We start from the raw sequence: 13325 nt of genomic DNA on the forward strand, positions 1-13325 counted from the left end.
GTAGAAAAGAACTCATGAGTCTGAACCCTTTGAACAAATAAATATGTATTATAATTGATCAATAAACATAAAGAGACACTCACTGGTCCACTAATTTAAGATAACTGCCCAAGAAAGGTATACTTTGTGGCAGATATGCCATATATATTTCTGAGTACTGAGGTCAGCAGCAGAAGGGAAGGTCACTGCTGTCCCCCAGTATGCAGGACACTGCTCCACACACCTATCACTGCTCAATAGAGCCCCCAACATGGCCATGGCTCTGAGGCAGCAACACCATACCCCAGGTCTGCCACGGTGTGAAAGCTGAAAGCCACAGGCTTTCTGCACCCAACAACCTGAGTGAGCAAGTTGTGACTGCACTTTTAAAGGAAGAAATCAGAAAAAGTGTAACATAGCTGGTTATATAGGTGTGTGGGAAAAGTGACCAAGAAGAGGATGTGTCATACAGATACATAAACCTAATCCAAAGGTAGGAAGGTGTTGATATCAACCAGTTCAATCTAATAACGAAGAGTGTATGATGATGGGGTTTACATCTGCAGTTTCTGGCAGGCAGTTGCTACCTCAAGGCCACTCAGTCAAAAGCGGTGGGGAACCTGAAGGTATGTTTGGCAAGATAGGGTATGCTCAAGAGCTGACTGTGGGCTTCTGCAGAGTGGAAAAAAACCCTTTGACCATTGCATGAAGTGTGGTATGAGAACATCAGAAGTAAAACTAGGCAAAACCTAGATAGCCGAATCCAAGTACTCTAGCACACTAAATAATGGGACAAGCAGATAATTTTAAATAGATATCAAACTACTTTCTATTGTGTTTAAAAAAATCTATGAAAGGTGAAAAATTGAAGCTACAACAGTCTGTAGATAAAGGTCATGTCAATATAAATGATAGTAATAAAAATTAGCCACTGAATACTCCTTTCTTGTCAGAAAACTCTAAATAAATACAATAACAATTGCTACATAGGAAATGATACAGCAGCTTGTGCAGCATTTGGAGAAAGGAATACAGACTGTTGGAGAGAAGGGCACACCACAAGACTTAATTAAAAATAACTTAAGAACTAAGGCTTTGAAAATACCAGTCAATCTCTTCAGGCTTCAGTTACTAATTTATAAAATAGGGATAACAACGCTTTCTCTGCCTTAAATACATATTTAATGAATTAATATCCCAGAAATATTTGTCACGTGATTGAATTGTCAGTGTTTGGAATATGGTCACAAGTATACATCGGAATATTTATGAGCATAAGTTTATCTAGATAGATGAATACATAGTAAGTATATACGTACAACACGTGACAAATCAGTGTAGATCTCTCGTACGCACACAGGCAGGCCCGCACACACACAGACATGCATTCCCCAGAGCAGGAAACCTCGAATGATGCCTGCATGTCACTTTGCTGTAGGCAACAAACCATAACGACGAAAAACCCCAAAAGTCAGAGATCTCAACCGTATCACAAAATTCAGGGAGGGATTTAACCATTTGGTGGCCGTTGCTAGCACCCCGTTACCCCAACACACACACACACACACACCCCGCCATCAGCCCGGCGGCGGCCGGTGCCTGTCCGCGGCGCATCCCGGTGGCCACCAGCATGCCCAGTTGCCTGGTTCCCCAGTTCGCGGGCTGGCCGCACGGTGGGGCGGCTGGCCCAGGCCTGGCTCCGGCGAGCAGCCGCCTCTCGGCCGTGGCTGTGCCCAGCAGATGGCTCTTTCCAACCACATAACGCTCGGGCGAGCCCTCCCTTTACTCCCGGGATCCCAAGGTCAGCGTTTCCACGTCTTTTGTTCCTCTTATGAATAATGCCAGTGGCATACTAGAAGATCAGGAAAACGTAATTACGATGCAGAAAGCACTGCTTTCCAGAGCGTAATAGCTTTAGCCGGGATGTAACACACTTTTGTTTAATGAGTACTTGTCACAGTATTACACACATAAATGGAGTTATATTTATTGGACTAAAATCACATCTCAGTTCTGCTTGAGTAAATCTGAAATAGCTCAGCTGTAGCCAACAGAGATAGTGCAGATGGGAATGACAGGGGAATTTGGCCCATTGTTAAAATATCTTCATGGACAAACAATGCAGGAAAATTGAACTATGACCAGGTTCCTTCGTTACGGGCTAAACTGACTCTAAATTGAACCCTCTTAAGTCAGTGAAGTTACACGGGTGTGAAGGAGAAAGCACACAGAAGCCAGCCTTGTTTGAACTACTTGATCCAAAAGGAATCATCGTGCATCTTATTAATAAATGCAAATTTATTTGCAAAGAACATTATCTATATATATATCAAAATTGGAGATGGGCTTAAACCTCTAAGAGACCCCCTTCAAAGGTCCTCAACTTATTGGAAAGTTCAGACCGAATCAGGCTTTTGTGGTACAATCATCATCTTTTTAATAGGCTTAAACTGGAATTCCAAACCTGAATTCACCAAAACGTGGAGGAACACTTAGTACCGTAATGTGTCCTAAAAGCAAACCTGTTTATAATCTTTCTGAATCCCAGAAGCTTACATCTTACTACAGAACTGTATTTGATAACTCTGACTTACTGATTTTAGAAAAGCTGTATTTATTGGTGCAAAACTTTCAAAATGTAGAGATTTTGTACTTGAATTGGAAAAACTTTCCAAGATGCACAGATTTACTCTGACTCATTGAATTTTAAGCCTACAAGATTGAAGCTTGACATGATTTCATAACAGGCCTTCTTTAAATTTGCTGCCATTTCTGCTGATAGTTCAGGTCAGCATTTGAAAGGATGAGCAAAACATGAAAGAAAAGGCATCCTAAAAACGTGCTTCAGAAAATTCCTTAAGACATATATGTTGGGGCAACAGGAAGGAATACTATTCTCTAATTGTGTCCTTCTACTCTGTTAATTTTGGGTTTATTCCTCTCCAACACCCAACCTAATCACAGTGGAGGTGCTCCTCACCTTGTAGCTCTACTAAACCTTTCCAGCTTCCAAAAGTTATACCACTTCTTTAATTTCCCAGGATATACTAGCTGGCACTAAGTGTACAAAAGCACAGCGTAACACTGAAGCTGAGCTGGTACGTTTTACATTCCACTGGCCATCGAAAACTGATCAATTCTTTTATTTTTTTCTCATCTTAACCATTTCCTACTTTCCCTTGAAATGTAGGAGGCTTATGAATTGCAAGAGTTACTCTGTATGAGTTACTCGTGCTATTACCCCTTCCAGGATGAAGTTGTCACCTGCTTCAATACACCTCCAGAACTATTTTTGGTATGCTCTGCTGGGCTCAGTTCCTCCTGGGGGTTCCTCTGAACCTCACTGTGCTGCCTTCCATGGGCTTCATGGCAGGTCCAGGAAAAACAGTGCTGCCTGAGAAATATGTTGTGCTCTGGGAACAGTGATCCAGCATAACTCATTTCATATTCTGAAACTATTCTTCTTGATTCTGCTGTGGTTTATTCAGATACTTAACATTTTCTGATCCACACTCTTGCTAGTAGTTGATGCTTGATAAGGACATAAATGCGGTCATGAGAAGAACTAAGCTGGTGATGGCTTAGCTTGAGTCCTTCTTCCCTCTTGATAACAAACATAGTTCTAGCACCCTCCCATTTCAAGAAAGTTGAGTAATAAAAGTTGCTGCCCTTCTCAGAAAGGAAAGGGATTTGGGGGAGCTGTCAGAAATGGGGACACTAAAGTGAGGGTCACAGGTTGTTATTTAGGCACATGAAAAAGTGGCCTGATGTGAAAAAAAAAAAAAAAACAAACCCAAACCAAAACGAACACACACACACCCCCCTCAAAAAAAAAAAAAAAAAAACAAAAACAAAAAAAAAAAAACAAAAAAAAAAACCACACAAACAAAAAAACAATAACCATTTCTGCTGCATGGTTGAAACTTTGGTCCTAATCATTTCACTGGTGCAAAGCACATGCCAAGGTTTCAGGCAACAGAATTGCTCTGATCTTTTCCTACCCGCTTTGCAGAGCGGCAATTAGCAGCATAGTGGCATTAACAAGACAGTTTTACACGAGCTTTCAAAGTAGAAACATAAAGAATCCCTAAAAGACCAACTACTTGTAAAATGTGAGAGGGAAGCTCTAGGCCTGATTTTTCAGAGGTAGGCGCAAGGCTTTGCCCACAGGCAGCGTGACCTGCCACCCTCCACAACCACTGCACCTCCCTGGCTCCCCCAAGGAGGGGAATCCTCCTGTCCTCTGCTCTCGACCTTTGTGTTGCCTTTCTTGCAGAGGGACAGATGCTCCATGGCTCTGAGTGCCCTCTCATCCACATTTGCTGTAAACACCCAGAACACCTGTTTACTCTGACTCACCCACTCCTCATGCAGACTCTCCCTTTTTTTAACAGCAGACCTCACTCAGGTAGTATGTGCTGCTAATATCCTTTCAGAACCGTGTAATAACATGCCTTCTATCCAATTCCTAACATCCTTCAATCAGCTCAGCCAGTGGGCTAACTGCTTATGCTCCTGTGATTTATATAAGTGCAATTAATTTAAACTGCATCACTCGGGTGTTATGCTGGTGAAAATGCCCCGAGAGGGAGTACCTCACTGGTGAATCAGACCCTTTACTTTTAACAAACATACAAAAGAACAGATCCCAAGCCAGTGAAAATCTGCATGGCTCCATTCATTTCAACACACAAACTTAAACCAGCTCAAGGTCTGAATCACAGCTCATGTAACAGACTATTTAGATACAGACTAATGCCCCACATCCTGAAATGCAATGCTTTCCCAGAGTTGGCAGGGGACAGGGACTTCTCAGATGGAATAGAGCTGAGAGAGGAGCAGGACCACAAATGCAATCTTCTAAAATGCTTTGTGGATTTCTTCATTTCTGTGGAGTTGAGGAAAGCAACAGCTTGTTTCTCTGCAAGCACTGCTCTCTCTTCTGGGAACAGATGCCTCTGTTCCTCCACCCCAGCTGTGAAGCAGGTACCTGGGAAGTCCCTTTCCTTGCCACTTTCCCTTTCCTCCCCTAGCCTGGGTGTGTTCCTTGAAGCTTGGAAATCCAGATTACACCTTTCACTGGCAGATACCAGAGTTAGATGCTGAACAGTTGAATCTTTTTAATCAGTTCTTGAAAATGGCTAACCCTCTGCACTTGTTCTGGCATCCCCAAGATTAAGAAGTCATGCAGCTTGACAAAGCACTTTACTCTTACATGTCTTAACAGAACCAGAGGGATTTTTTAATTTTTTCCTTCACGTTTATTCCAGCACCTGCTGCAAAAAAAAAGTCTGAGGTGGTCTCTGTAAAACACCCCTCTGCGCCTCCTCCCGACAGGACAGAGCTCTAGCGGCACACCGGCACAGCATACCAGTATGTGCCCAGGCAGGTGGAGTTAATACACAAGGAGCAGAAGGAAGGGGTGGGGAGGGCAGACCAAAAGTCAGTCAGAGTGTAATTTGTGTTAGAAATTTACCAGCGTTCAGCTGCCCATATATTCAAAATGCAAATACTTTTAAATTAAAAAACCTATCTGTGACTAAACATCTCCTCTAAATCAATCTAGATAACCAGAAAATTCTGTGGCACATTTAAGAGACTTTCATCCTAAATGAAATACATAATACAGATTATACCTTCATAGAAAATCAAGAGGTCCTAAATATACTAATGGAGAAGGACATTTAAGAGACATTTAAATTACCCAGTCTATAATGGGGGGGGGGGGGGGGGGGGGGGCTGGTGTTTGCTTATCTGTGCATCTTCTAACTGCTTTGGATAATTAGGAAAATTTCCTTGGCACTGCTCTAAGAGGATAGACAAAAGAGTGACATAACTACTCCCAAGGCATGAAAGGTTGAGGTTTTGCATTCTGCAGATTTTTAAAGTAAAAAAGAAAGTATTCTTCATTTGAACGGTCGAAGCAGTATGCGTATTATATAAAACCTATTACCTTGCTCTAAAATGTCATCTTTTTCAGGACTTCTCCCTCTCCTTGAACTCACTTGCAGTTATCTCGCTGGCCCTTCTGCCTGGAAGGGCACAGGTTAGAGAGGCAGGCTGCTTGTCTCCAGCCTTTCCTAAACAAAACTATTCAAGTGCAGTTCCCAAACGGTGCAGGCACACAATCAGTTCAAAGGCTTCCATTAGCTTTGCTGGCTAACTTGTTATCTTGTAATGTGTCATCCCCCCCCCCCCCCCCCCCCCCCGCCCCCCCTTCTGCCCTTAATGAACAGTTTGTTCCATTGTAATTCCTATATCAAACATCTGGAAAGCAGACTCTTTTTAAAAACGGGTGAGGAAAAAAAAAAAAAAGGAAAAAAAAAAGGGGGGGGGGGGGGGAGCGCGTTTCCAGTGCCTGTGACTTATCCAGGTCTCAGTCAGAAAGACAAAAAGAATTCAGCTGAATCAGTAAACTGACTCTTTTTGAAAGCACTTTGACCAAGGCATTTTTCTAGACCGGAATCCTACAGCGCGACACACACCCACTGTGTAGCAGGATAACGCGCTCTGACCACAGCTTGCTCCTCTGTTCACAGCTGTCTCCAGCGGGAGGAGCTGAAACCTGAACCAAACCCTCCGAGCCGGGATTGGATCCCTCCTGCCAGCCGCCCCAGAGCCCTCCCAGAAAAACAGCCTCTTTGGAAAAGTGCTTGAGAACATCCCGAAGTGATTGGAGGAGCGGAAAACCCTTCCCCCCTGCACCTGACTAGTGGGTATTTACAGCACTTTTCAAGGCGCCTCTGCACTGCCACTACAGGACCGCGGTGGATGGGCTGTGCCGGGCAGGCAGGGCCGTAGGGACGGATGCGCCGGCAGTGAGAGCGTGTGCTGCACACCCGCCGCGGACCGTTACACCCGCCCGCCCGCCAGGAGAGCCTGGGAGAAGGAGAAACCCCGCATCCAAAATGCCACGCTCCTTCCTGGTCAAGAAACATTTCAATTCATCCAAGAAGCCGAATTACAGCGAGCTGGACACTCACACAGGTAACAAAACGAACTGCAATGCTACCGCGTCGCTCCCGCCGTTGCGGTCATCGCGTGGCAGTAAGCAGGAGGGGTGGGATGGCTTTTCAGGCTTGAGGGAACAGCCCTTAGTTCATTGCTAGCTTTTTTCTTCTGCTCACAAGGAGGGAGTTTTGAGCAATATGTCAGCGCTGCCCAGAATGAATCATAAAAGTTTGCTCACCCACTTGAACTCAAGTTACTTAGAGAGAATTTAGTTTTCCTGCTCTGTGTCTGCTGGTGGTGGAACTGAAACTTTTTTAGAAAACCTTCAGGAAGTTTCACTGCTTCATTGTATCAGGCTGCACAGATTTAGAAACAGCATGCTGCCTTGAAGAGACTCTCCAGCTGTAATTTGTCTGTTCAAGGGCACCACCTCTACCCATCAGAATACATGTATGAAATATTGGATTTCCTCTTATATTTAGATTCCCATACTGAGTGTTTTATTTATGCACCTTTTAATCCTAAAAATGTTATTTTTGCTGCCTTCTGAAATACTTTTTGTTCTCTTACCTTAATATTTTCTTCTTTCTCCAGTGATTATATCCCCATACCTGTATGAAAGCTATCCAGTCCCTATCATACCACAGCCAGAGATCCTGAGCTCAGTAGCTTACAATCCCATTACTGTGTGGACTACAACTGGGCTGCTACCGTCTCCATTACCCAACGACCTCTCTCCGCTTTCTGGATACCCCTCATCTTTGGGAAGAGTCAGCCCACCTCCACCTTCTGACACCTCCTCCAAAGATCACAGCGGTTCAGAAAGTCCCATTAGTGATGAAGAAGAGAGAATCCAGTCCAAGCTTTCAGACCCCCATGCAATCGAAGCCGAAAAGTTTCAGTGCAGTTTATGCAACAAGACCTATTCAACTTTCTCTGGGTTGGCCAAACATAAGCAGCTGCATTGTGATGCCCAGTCTAGGAAATCATTCAGCTGCAAGTACTGTGACAAGGAGTATGTCAGCCTGGGAGCGCTTAAGATGCACATCAGGACCCACACGCTACCTTGTGTCTGCAAGATCTGTGGCAAGGCTTTCTCTAGACCTTGGCTACTTCAAGGACACATTAGAACTCACACTGGTAAGAACAGTCATTACACTTGCAGTTTCTTATTGCTATAACATCAGGATTCATTTTTGTTTTTTTTTTTTCTCTACAGGTGGAAGAAACAGCAATGTTTCTTTACTAACCTTGAAATGCATTTGCAGAATTTCAAATGTATCATTAAAAGGCTAAATTCTCCCTCTTGAGGGGGTGGGTGGGAGGGCTTGTAGCATAGCCTCTTAACTGTGGGCCTGGTACTGGAATAAATCAGCATTGCTCCCTTGATGATTTTAGGATGATTTAGCTCGTTTCCACCAGCTGAAGGTTTTGATTTGAGGATTTTATGTTAATTTTCAGTCTTTAGAAACTGCTAACTTTGAGAAGGCTCCAGCTGACTTAAGCTGAATTAAGCAGCAAAACCAGAAAGGCAATCATGAGGGGCTGCCTAAGCAGCCCCTTAGCGCACACAAAACTTGTCAGCTGCTTATCTCAAGTCCTTAAGAATTAGAAACCCATCATCAACAAAGCAGTTGGGTTTTTTTCTGTTGAGGCAAAAATTTGATTTTTAGTAATACTGGGTACAATGTAATGTCTGTACAACTGTTTGTTGATTTTTCAGTCAAAGCCCTTGTCCCCGGTAATTCACACAGCACTAAGCCAAAAAAGGTCTGTGAAAATATTTGAAAATGTTGGGAGGGGCCCAACCTAAAAGTATTGCCTGCACCTGTAGATGCAGGAGGTGTCAGCTGCTTGTCCTTGGAGACTGCACTGAGCAGCATATGCTGAAAGACTGAGTTCTGCATGTAGAGTCAGCAGTGCTGAAGCTGTTGTATCTGTGGCCCCATTAACCTTTTCTTACACGTTCTTTATTATAACAAATACTTTGTTTGTTCATTTGTTTCTTAGGATAAAAGCAAGTTATACCTGTCCTAAACATCTACTTCTTTTTTAAAGCTTTACCCTATTTTCCCTTGATGTTTCCGTTTTAGGAGAGAAGCCGTTTTCCTGTCCTCACTGCAACAGGGCTTTTGCAGACAGATCCAATCTGAGGGCTCATCTGCAGACCCACTCGGATGTGAAGAAATATCAGTGCAAAAATTGCTCCAAAACTTTCTCCAGAATGTCTCTTCTGCACAAACATGAGGAATCTGGCTGCTGTGTAGCACACTGAGTCATGCAGTCAATGTTTACCTGGACTCGATGCATTTCTCCACTCCTGTTCCAAATGATAAGTGGAAATCCAAAGGCGTTTTCTCGTCTTCTTTTCAGCCAAAAAAAAGCCAAAACACCACCAAACAAGCAAACAAACAAAATAGTGGAAGAACTTAGAATGTCAGTAGAAATGAGCTTTAAATAGTTTCTGCTCAGTCACACATTTGCATTCTTAAGTGTGAATTCTGAAATATGGGGAAAGACACCATGCATGACATTTCAAGTAGATCTAAAGGAGGAATCGTTATCAGCTTTTTTTTTATAGATGAAGCCAAATGTAGGTTGTCTTTTCTTGCTTAGAAAAGGCTGCAAAGTTAACAATACATTCCTGCCAAGCCATTTCAACCAAAGAAACAGTATTTTAAGTGGAACTTTTAATAAAAATACTACCCAAGTGAATTTTGTTAGACACCATTTATCTCAGGTGCCTTAAAAAGTATTCCAAGTTTACTTTAGTAAATGTTTAATATTATTCATCGCTGTGTTTTTTATTTTATTTTATTAGAAGACAAGGCCTTCATTAATGATCTGAAATGCTTTAAAACTGCATAATTAAGAGAGGAAAATACCATGTAAGAATGTACAAAATATTAAAAGCCACAAAAAAACTGCATGTGCCTTAAAAAAAAAAAAAAGACTGTAGCTTCAAACATTCCTGGTGCATGCTTGACCATCTTTTAATATGGAATAGTTCCTCTAAACTTTAACTTTTTTAAAAAAACGGGAATAAGTGCAAGAGAGGGGGTTCATGGGACTTTGACAATTATTTTTTTAAATGCACAAAGGAAATGCAATATTTTCAGCATTACCCCTCCAAGTGCCTTTTTTTATTGATGATTTTGTAAAGTATGTGGACATAATGTAAATATTTTTATTTTTATATGATTGAATGTGTTATGAATGAAAGTGAATTGTTGCCTATAGCAGCATCTATAGATAACTTGAAGAAAGCGTGAAGTGAAATTTATGTTGTTTTCTAGCCACTTTTTTACAATAAACATTTTTAAGTAAGATTTCTGTTGTTTGTTCTAATTAAAGAAAACAACCATGTCTGGTTCTTCAAGGCTCTGGAACACAGAAAAGTGCAAGTATCTCTACATGACCAAATGAAGGTAAAGTGAATTTCAGATGCGAATCCTTAGTTCACAAGTACTGAATATTATAAAGAAAAATACCCATCACATTTTAAAACATTTAAAATTATACAGAGCATTTTTCTAGAGTCACTGCTGTAAAGCTCCATTGGGTTTTTTTGGTACTTGCAGCAGGATGAAAACATTGTGAAATATATTTGCTCAAAAACATGTAAAAGAAACATCTTTCTTGCATGATAACAGTTGAAAGTATGCTATTAGAGCAGCCTTATTATAGCACTTTTCCTGAGACTTAGACATTGGGAAATCCAGGCCTGATCCAAAGTTCATGAAAGTCAGTGGAGCCTTACAGGAGTTCAGTAATGTTTGCACGACGCTCTTTAAAAGTAGTAGACAAGTCACGATATGATGCACTTTATATGGCCATTTCATAAAGATTAAAGATACTTTTATCGAAGTATCTTACATTCACTTGAAATTTCTGATATGTATTATGATTGTGTATCAGCTGATATATCACAGGAAAGAATTATTCCGTAATAAAAAGTAGAAATATTTTTCTTCAGATTATTTGACTAAAGAGTCCAAGATCTGAACTATATAAAAGCATTACAACATCAACAAAACATATCTCATCATTACTAACTAGTGCAAAACAACATTATTTTCAACTTTCAACAAAGTACAAAGCTAGAAAACAGATAAGCACATAAGTGTATAACAGATAAGCATATAACAGATAAGTCTGAAGACTGCTATGTCTACGTTAGGGTACCAGCAGAAGGAAGTAATAGCAAAGCCAAAATTCAAACAATGAGAATGCTACTGATGGATAAACACAAGGTGTACATTTCTTGAAAAAGAGCACATTTCAGCAAAATAATGTGTCAGACCATGCATGCCTTTTGTGTCCTCCAGCTGAGTCCTGGAGTACTTCAGCAGGACTGCACTGGAGTAATTTAAGCAACAGGCACATGATGGAAGTTTTGTACCTTTTTTCTATGGGAAGCACTGTAGTGAAAAAAGATCAGCTCAAATTAAGCTTTTCATAGTCTCCAAGCATCTTCTGACAAAATCCCAAGGTTATAACAACAATTCCTTAGGATGTGTTAGAATTTTTTTTCAGGAAGTAGCTAGAGAGTTTGAGAAAGATAGTGTTAGTGGGAATTTGTGAAGTAACATTTTGAAATGAACTCCTGAAGGCATCAAATACCCTTGAAAAGTTTCATGTGCTTACTCTATTGATTTGCACTTCCATGTCATTTGCTTTGAAGTTCTTAGGCTCCAGCAGCTCTTTGTGCAGCTTTGTCTTCTCAGAGAAAAGTTTACTGGAGTATGAGTAAAACTCTGGCAGGCAACAGCTATTTGTACTGTCAAAGTTCTAGGTTTGCTCTCCTGTGTCATGTCACAAAGGTTTTTCCATTGTTTTAATTCAAACCTTAAATTCTCTACGCCCATAGTAAATGAAGTAGCATAAGAGCTTGACTTCTTGAATGAGTGAAAATGCTACTGTTGTCCTTAAGGGAAATCAGATGAAAACTTCATCAAAATACAGTATGCTAAACCAAACACAAGTGGAACTGGTCTGATTTGGAGATGACAATTAAGATATGCTACTTTGCATGCCTGTAACACCTGTACTCATAAAACACAAAGATGGGAAAGGCCAGAAGCTCTTCTGGCTCATCTCTTTAATTGAAACAGAGTGCTCTATCACAGCTCTCTAGCTCTTGTCCAGTTGCAGCATAAACTTTCCAGGTAGATGAATTTCTCTGCTTTTCCTGTGAGACTGCTTTCTATTTGCTGTCAGGACATTTCTCCAAAACATTTTCCATTAATAGTTTTACCTCATTGCTCTAGAAATGCCCTTCTGTACCTGCACCAGCTGCTTATCAATGTAAATTAAATTCTGTTCTGAGCTGTTGGTGGATGACTCTTGCAATTTTCTCAGAATGTGAGGGAGAAGCTCCCTTCATGGTGAAGCTGCCCATTGAATCTCTTTGACCATTGCTACATTTCTCACAAGACATCTCTCATTCTATATCCAAACAATCAACTTCTAAAATCGTTTTTAGGAAAACATATTCCCCACAATTCAAATATCTTCATTGCTCTTTTCTCAAATCAATCACTCTTTTAGTTTTAGTTTTTGGCACCAGCATTAAATATAATTCTTTTAAGTGAAAAGTTAAGGTATCAAAAGGTCAGCCTCTCCTCTAAAGGCACCTACATGATAGCAACCTATATACATGATTCATAGCTTTTTTTAACTCTTCACTAATGAATTGCTTAAAATCAGTAGATATGGTGAAGGGCCTTTTGCACAGCAGTTACTCAAAATGTTATATATATATATATATATACCTTTATATATATATATATATATATATATATACCTTTTTGGATATATGACTGCCCCTTAAAGAGAGCTAGATCCTTTCTTTAGTACGTTCTGGCAATTTATGTTCACCTCCTCAGTGTACTTTCATTATGTGGAGAAGAGCTGAACCACCACAGCACATGTGCAGTTACAAGGCTGCAGTTGTTGAAGGTTGAAGGCAATAATTGATACATCTTGGTTTCGTCTTTTCTCTTCCCTTGCTTTCATTTGGACGTGCTTTTCATCTCAGAGGATGAAGTAATATGTGCATGAAATGAAGACAGAACAAAGTACGCATTTATGCTCAAACCACTGCAATTATCCTACCAACTGATGTGGAGTTCAGAAAAGCATCTTATGTTTTTACCAAAGGGTTAAAATATGTGCCTCTCAGATTAAGGCACCATGAAATCTGTCCTCTGTATTTTACTCTATTGTTTGGATTATTATAGTTCCCCTTATCATTCAGCAAGCTCAGGGCCTATTACTCTAAGATCTGTAAAATTATATAAGAAAGAAGCACCCTAAAGACCCCACAATTTGAATTTTAAAAAGAGGGACAATGGGAAACCTGGTAATTTCATTTTTATGTCTTGTGCTACAGA

General features: G+C 40.8%; 1 protein-coding gene across 1 annotated transcript; it reads left to right on the forward strand.

Annotated features, from left to right (window-relative positions):
* Nucleotides 1–6574: 6574 nt before the first annotated feature.
* Nucleotides 6575–10246, forward strand: SNAI2 (snail family transcriptional repressor 2). The gene is made up of 3 exons (XM_074897730.1): nt 6575–6966; nt 7525–8070; nt 9024–10246. The coding sequence occupies exons 1-3, from the start codon at nt 6888–6890 to the stop codon at nt 9203–9205; spliced, it is 807 nt and encodes a 268-aa protein (XP_074753831.1). The 5' UTR covers nt 6575–6887; the 3' UTR covers nt 9206–10246.
* The last annotated feature ends 3079 nt before the right edge of the window (nt 10247–13325 follow it).

This window comes from Athene noctua, chromosome 2, assembly GCF_965140245.1.
Source record: "Athene noctua chromosome 2, bAthNoc1.hap1.1, whole genome shotgun sequence".
Classification (NCBI taxonomy): domain Eukaryota; kingdom Metazoa; phylum Chordata; class Aves; order Strigiformes; family Strigidae; genus Athene; species Athene noctua.